The 11,016-nt window shown below is 44.2% G+C and overlaps 1 protein-coding gene across 1 annotated transcript in view; it reads right to left on the bottom strand.

The window, feature by feature from the left end:
• Nucleotides 1-1,637: 1,637 nt before the first annotated feature.
• The window catches only part of WDR43 (WD repeat domain 43), a 44,635-nt gene continuing 35,256 nt past the window's right edge, over nt 1,638-11,016 (bottom strand). Inside the window, exons 14-18 of the mRNA XM_075536112.1 lie at nt 10,948-11,011; nt 6,190-6,303; nt 5,488-5,557; nt 2,149-2,198; nt 1,638-2,043 (exon numbers count right to left, since the gene is read on the bottom strand). Of these exons, the coding sequence (XP_075392227.1) occupies nt 1,861-2,043; nt 2,149-2,198; nt 5,488-5,557; nt 6,190-6,303; nt 10,948-11,011 (481 nt within the window). The 3' untranslated portion in view covers nt 1,638-1,860. The remainder of the gene's footprint in view (nt 2,044-2,148; nt 2,199-5,487; nt 5,558-6,189; nt 6,304-10,947; nt 11,012-11,016) is intronic.

Here is an 11,016-nt window from a genome sequence, read left to right as displayed (position 1 = left end):
ATCAAAACACCTCCCAACATGCTCACCCCTCTTTGGCAATAAAATATCTTAAAACTAGAAAACATGAAAATCCTCTGGGTTTCCCTCTGGACGTGTCTACTCCAGAAAGGGCTGCCGTGCTTGTCACTGTCTGCTTCGCAGCAAACTCCAGCAACCTGGTGTGAGTGAACTGCCGATGGGGATGGAGCGGCACACGCCCGTCAGTCACCCACCTTCGGCCGTGGGGGGTCAAGGAGGCCCAGCCAGCTTCCACCTCCTCCTAGGCTCTCACCGTGATGAGGTATGGGCTAGTCTAAGGTGGTCCGCAGCCTTCCAAGTCCGTATCCAACGGAAGGACTCCTTGAAGAAGCCAACACAAGCCTTAACATGTGGCTGTCGTCTTCTGCAGACACCACAGGACAAGAACGGGTCAAGATGAGTATTTATTCACTTTACAAAGATGTCGATATGAACTTGCCATAAACAGCTCCATTTAAAGACACATGTAACTGTACAGTACACCAGAAGCTGGCTTAAGCTTGCTCCCCCAAGATGCTTCTATGGCTCCAGCTCTTCATGGAGCACACAAAATTTAGTTCTGCCGCAGATATTAAAAAAAAAACAACCCTCAAAGTAAATGCTTTTGTTTAAATATTTACAGATGGGGTGGACAGTCCCCCCCCAAGCCATTCGTGTACAGTTGACCTCCCAGCTGCATGTCCCTCAGTGAGCAGGAAACAAATGCTGGCTCATTAAAGTAATAGATTTGACCTTGACAAGGCTTCGGTGGCACAGCAAAATACTGGTTTATACACGTGTAAAACTCTCGAGTCAGATTAGGTATTTTCAAGGTAAACAGATACCCAAACACTGCCGAGAATGGGTAATGAAAAGCAAGGAAAACATTAAATTACTGAATTATAAAAATATTTTCTTTGGAAAAAAATTCCAACAAGATTATCATTAATATCTAAAACTAAAGAGGAAAAAATAAACTGTTCTTTGCTCGATTAGTATCTTAAATAAAAGTGAGAACCTCTTCAAAAGCAGCTGTAACTGAATGTTGAAAAAAGGTGCAGGCAATGTGCACATCTGATCTATATACACTGATGAGTCTTTAGAGGCAGTCTGCAGTCCAGAAAAACTCTCAATATGGCTAATTCTATAGTTTTTCAATCACCATAATTTTTTTCTCATTATATATCTTTAAAAAACAAATTGCTTCCCCACAACAGTATAAAAAAGCAGGTGGCTGTTGTGGGGAAGTTCTCCAAGTATGCTATCTGACTCGGGGCAGATCAGCAGCTACATAGACTACGCTAGGGTTTTATTACAGATTGTTTTTTTTCCTCCCCAATTATAGTTATTCTTCACTCCCATTTGTTCTCAGTGATCCGCCTCACGGTATAAAAATGTACCAAATTAAAAAGAGTGTATTTACTAGTACTGTGTCACATCGGGGTTTGAAGACAGACACCAACCCGAGACGGGAGCTGCCTCCATCCCAGCCGTGCGGCCCTCGAACGCACAGGAGCGCTCTCTACGCTTCACTTACTCCAACTCTTGGCGTAACCAATCACACCCCAGGAAGTTATATTATAAAAATATATAACCAGGTACTGGACACTCGTGTCAGCACATTGCAGAAAATGTGCCTATCTGCTGTGTAAAGTTTATTAACATTTGAGTGGAACGCTCTATTTACACAGTTAAGCCTGGGGTGGTCAGGACACTGGGTGGGCACGGGGACTCCACGGTGGATCTGGAAATGTGCAACGGTCCTTGGCATCCTGTCACAGAGACAACCCTCCCCAGGAGAGCATGGCAGCGCTGGGCAAGGCGAGTCAGAGTCCACGCACGTCGAGTGGCTGTTGGCAACCTTCATTCTTCTTCGCTTTCGTTGTCGGAATCTAAATCAGAGTCTCCATTTAACTCCTTTTCACTGGCCCCATCTCGGTCCTCACCATTTTCCTCGTCAGCATCTTCAACTTCCTCTTCGTTCGCATCATCAGCGTTTTCATCTTTATCGCTTCCTTTCTCTTCCTCATCTTCATCCCAATTGTCCTGGAAGAAATAGAAGCAAAGGTGCTCAAGAAGACAGCTTTCTGACAGAGCAGGGGAGGGAAAAGACAGCTTTGTTGGTCAGGACACAGATCCTCAATTACTCACATCAGACTCTTTCTCCGCTACTTCATCATCAGACTCCTCCTCCGAAGATTCTGTAGGAACAGCAGGGGTGGGAGTGCAACAACCTTAAGTTTATGAACAAACACATCAATCCCTAAAAATTAAACTGAATCAGACTCCTGAATTTTGTAAATATCAGTTTTCTTTTAGCATCCATCTGAGCTGATATGCCTATATGCATAAAAGCAGTTTTTCTATTCATTTAAGTTCTTGATGACATGGTAAAATTACCAAAATTCTTTTTAAAAAACAAACAACAATAGCTGTAAGTACCAAAATTCTTATATATGAAAGAATTTTTATTTTTTTAAATCAAGCCATTTGGGTCACCACAAAGACCTAGTTGAAGAGAAAACTCTCTACAAAAGAAAATGCTGGCTTGGAAATGGACCAACTGGCCTCCATTTTTAACCTACAATACAGTACTGATTATAGAGGTTCCTTAGAGGGTACTGAAACGGGGAGCCGCACAGCTGTGTGAGACCCCACGCTCCCAGGTGCCACGGCAGGGACCCAGAGCATCACCACTGGGGGGGCAGGCCCAGAGCATCACCACTGGGGGGGCAGGGACCCAGAGCCTCACCACTGGAGGGGCAGGCCCAGAGCATCACCACTGGGGGGGCAGGGACCCAGAGCCTCACCACTGGGGGGGGCAGAGACCCAGAGCCTCACCACTGGGGGGGCAGGGACCCAGAGCATCACCACTGGGGGAGCAGGGACCCAGAGCATCACCACTGGAGGGGCAGGCCCAGAGCATCACCACTGGAGGGGCAGGCCCAGAGCATCACCACTGGGGGTGCAGGGACCCAGAGCATCACGACTGTGGGGGGCAGGCCCAGAGCTGCTCTGGGTGCACAGCAGTATGAAACTGCACCAGCAGGAATGTAATTTTTAAAATGACCAACTTCAAATCTAATCATCTTCAGGCCTGATTTCCCACTTAAAGGCATGTACAGAAACTGCATGGCACTAAGATAGCCATTACCCAATTCCTTAGAGTGCAGCGTTGAAGACCTGAGACGCCGCCGCCTAAGATCACTACGACAGACTAAGCTGAGAATCTAGGTGACATTAAGGAACTGACTTGATGTTCTCCAAAAATGTACCATATCATTCCTACTGCTGATTGAGATAGGAGAGAGTGAATTACTGACTGGCGAACTAATAACGGCTTAAAAAATATAACGCCGGTGTTCTTGTCACGCACCTTTATCAGTCTAAGCATCCCTCTCACACTGTTCCTTCATGCATCACTACTTAGAGGACCCATTTCTCCCCGGAAACGGCCCTCTGCTGAACTGTCCTCCCTGTGCTGGCACCCAAATCCGCCTGCTAGAAAACGCACGTCTAGAGGAGACATGCCTTGTCCGGCACATCTCCGAGTGATTCCCAAACAGTCTGCTCTCAGGGCCGCTGCACACTCCAAAATCAAGAGTCTCAGAGGACTCCATGTATGAGGGTTAAATCTATCAGTACTATTTTTAAAATTAAAATTGAAGTTCATTTTTTAATTAAAAAAAACTAAAACTAAAAAAAATATCATTAAGGGAAGTGACACATTTTAATAAATATTCCCTAAAACAAAGAAAACACTTTCCTGAGAGAGCAGTGCTCCTTCGTATACTTGCAAACGGTCTCTGAAAGGGGAGGCTGTCAGGGAAGAGGATCATCCTGGGCCCCAAACCACACTTCTGCAGAGACTATGTTCAGTAGTGACCCACGGAAGAATGGATAGTGGAATTTCCCCTGGGAATCCATGCTGTTTCACTGAAGTCCTTTTCAGCTTAGAATATTCTTTCACACAATAGGAAAAGCCCCCAGAGGTTCTGCTTCATTCTTTAGGCGAGTTCCTTGGAACTTCAGGTTGAGTGGCTACTGGGAATGACACTGTTCCTTCCTGATAAATGTCCGGACTTGCATGTGCCACCTGGCGGATTCTGACCAGCAGCCGTATAACAAACAGAGTCGCTGGTGGCTTAGAACCGCTGACCCTTCAAGTGGCAGCTGAGCGAGCACCTAACTACTGCATAGCCAGAGTTCCCCTGCTAGTTACTGCTCGGATTAATGGTGGTTCTGACTTCTTCACGGTGCTGCTGGCATCCAGGAAAGTTTGCTATTTGTGTAACACTCTATGTGACCGCAGATTCTCTTGTACTTTCCTGTGGATAAGTACACCTGCCACAGTCCCTCTTCTAAAATGTGTGGGTTCTTCCTTTCCCACAGAACAATGAGGAACTGGAGCAATAAAAAATAAACTGTCTTATTTCTGACTTTTAATGAAATGGCTCTATCTTCGCACTGTGTGAAATAAGTTTATTAACATTAAAGTCTCTTAAATCCATAAGTTGTGTCAATTGGGATAGTTGATGCTGAATCACCTGCTAATCTTTAAATTCTTCTTGGTAGTACTGAATATTATTTTATTTATATGCTGCTAGTTTTGACTTGTTGCTTCGGTTGTGAGGATGTTCTTTTCCGGATTATCCTTGCTTGGTTTTATTAACAAGGCTGTATGTATCAGCATATATAACATCTAAGCTGAATGCAACAAAAATGGTTCCTTCTTTGAAACTGCAGATCAGAGGACTTTTTGTTCAGAGGACTCAATTAAATCAAATTTAAAGCTATTGGTCTATTCAACTTTCCCATTTCCTTTCTTTTAAAATCAGGTTTGGTAAACAAAGATTCCTAAGAAATGACACTGTCTGAGTTCTTAAAGAATTGCCATGGCACCTCTTCAGTGTTCCTTCCTCTGCCCCTCACACTGTTCGGCCCTCTACTGTATTTGGGCCTCCTTTCTAGGGGAACAAGGGCATTGACCAAATGGAAAGACGGGACTACTGGTCGATCGACATGTGTTGATAACCCCCACACCATGCAGCGCCCACGTTAGTGTCTGAATGAAGTGATGAAATCAACAGAAAAACACTTGGAGACAGTGAAAAGATGGGAGAAAGGAAACCCCAAACCGACCTGAAACATCAGACAAAGAGGAGGAGGGAGCGCTGGTCGACCCTACGCACCCTAACGCGCATGCACAGGTGTCCGCGGGTCACCGGAACTGGACTCGCAGTCGACCCCCTAGCGGCTGTGAGGAGAATGACAAGACCCCCTCTCAACGGGTGCTGGTCTACCCACCTCACGCAGCTGGGGGCAGCATGCTGGTCTGTAAGTACTTTAAACCACCAGTTTGTCTGCTCACTAAGAGGCGTGGCAATGCAGTAATCTCCCCCCTTTGAGACTGTCACAAAATAAAGAATTGCGTCACTGTGGAAAAACCCAGGTTTCTAATGGAGACCAAAGTCTCCCAGCAGCCTTTACCTTCTTCATATACCACTTTTGCCTTCTGTTCGGGACAAGACATTCCTTTTGATTTTTCTGATGCTGTAACCTAAAGGATGACACAATAAATTATGAAAAACATCATGTCTCACAATCACTACATCTACCTCCCCCACCTCACCCTCTTCCACTGTAAAGCATGGCCTTAATGCAACGCGGACCAAATACACAGCAAACTGAATTCTTGAAACACAAAACAGTTTCCCTGTAAAAGTTAGAAGGCCCCATGAAGCGGTTACTGTTTCTTCCTGTGCCGAGTGAACTACATAAACAGCAGAGTAGCTGGTTTTTCAAGGAGCCAGAGTAGTACAGCCCTGACACACCCAGCTACTAACCACAAGGTCAGTGGTGAGCCCTCCAGGCACCCACGGAAGAAAGGTGTGGCCGAGCCTGTTTCTAGGAAGATTGAATGCAGGCAAACTATGCGAAGACACCACTGTCCTACAGGTTCATTAGGAACCCAGAGATGGGTTTTGCTTGGGTTTTAACTTATCCATCATAGCACAACCATAACCTGACTGCATTAACAGCCAAAATAGACAAGTTTTCATACTATACCAATACTTAAAATCTCCAAGGTAAAGAATGAATCTCGGTTTAGCAACTCTGACTGAAATAGGGAGCCCTCAACACTGCTCTGTACATTCCTCTCATGCGGAGGAAAAACTAAGCCTGACTCACTTGTGTAATGAGGAGGATAAGTTTTCCATGAAGGTGGGAGAGTTTCTGAAAAGTTTTGACTCTGCTGTCCAGTAACTGGTAGAGTGTCCTCAGCTCAGAGACCAGGTCAGGCAACTGCAGGGGGAAAAGCATTTGCAAGTTACAGCACATGATACAGATCTGCGGCTGGACAAATCACGCTCAGCTCGGCCACGGCACAGCCTAGCCACATCTCATACCGTCCAACTTCCACATGGGAACGACTGCTGTGAGAATCAAACTTTTTATTTAAAGGTTCTGAAAAGATTGTGTAACAGTGTGTGCTAGTTACACAATTTCTTATCACCTTGGTAAGAATGAAGGGGTGGCGGCTAGCCTGTCAATCAGGTCACAGCCTGGTGATCCCTTCTTCTGGGTGTGGCCTTCTCATGAGGATTCTGGGACTTCCTCCCTGGAGGCGGGACACACACTCTGCTTCAGACTACTGTTGACAAGCCACATGGAGCTATGTGCTGATGGCAATCACAGCCCTGGAGCCGGTGGACCCATAGGAGTTTCTACCCCGTCTGTGGTTTCCTGTATTCGGCATCACCGCATGTGCCACATTTGAGACTCAAGAGGAATTCATGGGGTAATATCGGACTTATGGACTTGATCTAGACTGAGCTGGGCTGTTTTATTATCGATGCACAATTACTTCTTGATATAAAGTTCTCTCTCATATGTGTGTGTGTATATATATATATATATATATATATATATATATATATATATATATATATATATACACACACACAGAGAGTGTGTGTGTGTGTGTCTGTTTCTCCAGTCAGCCTGGACTAACACATTATACCAGGAACGGAGCACTTAAAAAAGCAAATGCTAAAGATGGAGAGTGGCAGCTTGTTTGACCTCCACCTCATGGTGGTTTTCCTTCTTTGGCTAGCCCGCAGTCAGTTATGGCCATGCAGTTCACTGGGTTCTTCTCTGGAAAGAATATGGTTATGTTTTGATTATTTTCTTTAGTTACTCCTGTTTGAAATGGCAAAAATGAATGTGGTTAATGTGTATTTTGAGCTTGGGGTAAAATCACCCCTTGAATTTCTCAGTGATCACAATGCTTGGTGCAAATAGCTGAGGACAAATGGCTGCCGGACAGATAGGCCCTGGCTTGATGCAGTCAGGGCGAAGGCCCTGTTTCCTATAAGTGGATTGGTTTAGATAAGATTAAGACAGATAAGGGAACTTTGCTTTAAGACAGTTTAGGATCTGGTGTTTTCTTCTACCTATTGTTACTGGTACGATTGATAGAAATGACTACTGGGTAGTAGTTTGTAAGCTGTTTCGGCCATCAATTTGAATCTCTAAATGGCTTTGGACACACCTGCAAATAAAGGTTCTGGACAGATAAGGCCCATCCAGTCAGTACTTTGGAGCCCTCAGAATACTTGCTTTCTGCGGGATTGCTGACAAACTGAAGAATAAAAGAAACCTGACCTTTTAAATTATGAACTAGTGGTTTGTGCCTAAAGCTGGAAACATCTGTAGTCATGAATAAACGCTCCTCTCTGGGACTGAACGCTAAAGGGAGCCTGCCTACGAGCAGCCTGAAATGCTTGCTAGATGACCATCTGGATCCACTTGTTGAGCAGAATAGAGACAGGGTGAGTCTGGTCACTGACACCAGTGGACCTGGTTCACAGGACCAAGAGCGGGTTGGCTGGCCCAAAGCTCAAGACCTAGCCCAAGAGGGTAAGGGGTTGTTGAGAATTTGTGATGGGGCCCATGGGTCAAAGGTGAGGTGACCAATCAGCACTCTGGTAAGGGTAAGTGAGGCGGCCCACACTGAGCAGACCAGAACCCGACTGGATGAGAAGACTTCTGAGCCTGTGAATTGCTTACTTTGTGGACAGCCTTTCCTGATTTGACTTTGCTAATGGATGTGGACTCGCAAGGTTCCAACTGGAATGAAGGTTCTTTACATCAAAGAACATCTTTTGTCTTCTCAGAGCACTGGGTTGACTTGTGGGCAGTATAAAAATTGTATACACGAAACTGAGGGGCAGATAAATGCATGAATTGGTGACTTACAAACTTCCATAGGTGAGAGAACGTATTCATAGAACATAGAATTACAGTGTAGGTGTTGAGTATAGAATATTTTTATTTTGTTCACATAGCATATTGTGTTTAAATGAGATGGGCATATTTTGAATGATATGCATTTTAGTTTTATCCTGTTAGGTACAAATGTGATAATTATTGTTTTGTTTAACAATCATGTATGGCTAAAGAGTTGTGTAAAGGTGTCAAGTTGACAAAGAGTGCTCTGTGGTAGTTACATAGGTTCATGTTAACCTGATATATAAGAATGAAGGGGTGGAGTTTAGCTTGTCAATCAGGTCACAGCCTGGTAATCCCCCTTTGTGGGCCTGGGGTTCTCATGAGGATTCCAGGGCTCTCTCTCTTCATCCGAGGCGGGACACACCCACATTCTCTCTGCCTCACATCCCTGTTGACAAGCCAGAGTCACACTGATGGCAGCCAGAGCCCTGGAGCCATTGGCTCCATAAGACTACCTCCTGACCTTCCCCCTACCCCCAACAACAGCCTGTGGTTTTCTGTATCCAACATCACCGCATGTGCTGCATGAGTCTGAAGAGAAATTCATGGGCTAATAGCAGATTAATCAGCTAATATCGGACTTATGGACTTGACCTGGACTGGGCTATTTTATTGATGCGTAAGTACTTCTTGATACCAGGTTCTCTCTTATAAATGTTTATCATATATAGTCATGTATAAGCCGAGTTTTTCAGCACATTGTTTAACGTAGCTTTTGTGGTCAGATTAGGTGCCTCGGCTGACATTCAGGTCAGCTGATACTCGAGTATGTACAGCGTGAGTGTCCCTGGATGTGTCTCTCTAGTCAACCTGGACTAACACAGTGTGACAAAAAAGGCCTGGTTGGTGGCAGACAGGGGACTGGTTTTGCCACCCGACAATGTACCTGATCCCGCAGCCATCTCAGTGTGCCCATTTTTGGCAAAATACAAAGCACACCCCACACAACTCACCTAATTGCTCCGTGCAACTTCTTGTTTCCGTGAAGGAAGAGGGACATGACAGCAGAGTGATTTGAATGTAGAAGAGGTGGAGAAAAAAACTGAGGGAGGTGCTGTCAGTCACCCAAATGGATGAGTTCAAAACATGTTTCCAAGAATGGAATCGCAGACTTGACGAATGTATGAAGTGTAATTGAGAGTACTTTGAAGGTGAAAAGGTAGTTTTGTAAAAAAAAAAATCTTTTAATACATAGCAAGGGGGAAGGGGGAGATTTTGTTTTGGGAGGTACCCTCTCAAACAATATAATAGGGCTAGATAATCAATAAACAAATTCTGCCATTTTCATTCTTGCTTAAAACATAGCTAATGTAACGATGTATCACAGACCCCCAAGTCCTACTGTGACATGTAAGTTTGCTATTTTGGTATTTAAGACGTAACGCTCCATCTTGTCCACTTGCAGAGATAACTGTGCCGGAAAGCCATCGCAACAAAATGACAGGCCATTGTTAGGTGTAACAGAGTCGGTTCTAACCCACAGGGACCCTATGTACAACAGAATGGAGCACTGCCCAGTCCTGCCCCATCCTCACAACCGTCATGTTCCAACCCGCTGTGTCCACTGATCACCGAGGGCCTTCCTCTTTCCAGCCCGACTGCCCATCTACTCTACAGAGCGCTGGGTCCTTCCGACAACATGTCCACAGTGCGTGAGATGAAGGAAGTCTTGCCATGCTCACTTATGAGAAGGAGCATGCTGACAGTTCTACTTCCAGGCCAGATCTGTGGTTCTTCTGGCAATCCATGGTACAGTCAATATTCTTCACCAATACCATGTATCTCAAGGCAGCAATCTGTCCTCATCTACCTTATTCATAGTCCAGATTTGCATGGCTATGATGTAACTAGAAATACTTAGCTCTCACAGGAGAACGCTTGCAACAGTTTGCCCGATGCCCAATTTTGATTTCTTGATGGCTGCTTTCATTAACATTGATTGTGGAACCAAATAAAATGAAATCCTTGACAACTGTGATTTTTTTCCCTCCATTTATCATGACGTTCACTGGTCCAGTTGTGAGGATTTTTAAGTTGAAGTGTAATCCGGACCAAAGGCTACAATTTTTTACTTCCGTCCGTTAAGTATCTCAAGTCCTTCTAGTTTCCAGCAAGCGAGGTAGTCAATACTTCATTTAGATCATTTATGTAAACTCCTAAAATACCCTGTAAGCTCCTGGAACAAGGCAGGATGGGCAAGAGATGTACACAGGTATACACATTTTTATAACCTGAAAGGGAGCTTCAAATAGTTCAAGGAAAAATGGAATTAAAAGATAGCTGATTTTCCCCATAAACTATTTGAAGCTCCCTAATGCAAAAGCAATTTTGCTGTAAAGGTTTTATGTACAAAAAAATATATATCCCTAAAGGCAAACATATCAATATGCAAACTTTTTTAGTTTATCAAATCCTCTTATAGAATATATTTTTCACACAAACATATAAATAAACCATAAAAAATAAAACCAGAAACACTTTTAAAAGATAACAATTTTGACATGATAAAAAGGCTCACATCACTGAACCCAGAGAAAACTAGAAAGTCAAGAAGAAGCCATTTGATAGTTGAAAGGGCAAATGGAGCAAGGGGGGTTGTTAATTATTAGCAAAGTAAAAGTATCGCTATCAGCAATTCTAACTGGGAAGACTTACTGTGGATAGGTATGAAGCATGGACCGTTAGCACACACTTTAGCCACTGAACCATTACAACGGCACTGGA

Source organism: Tenrec ecaudatus, chromosome 17 (genome assembly GCF_050624435.1).
Source record: "Tenrec ecaudatus isolate mTenEca1 chromosome 17, mTenEca1.hap1, whole genome shotgun sequence".
In the NCBI taxonomy this organism is placed as follows: Eukaryota; Metazoa; Chordata; class Mammalia; order Afrosoricida; family Tenrecidae; genus Tenrec; species Tenrec ecaudatus.
This window is presented reverse-complemented; position numbering and strand designations above follow the sequence as displayed.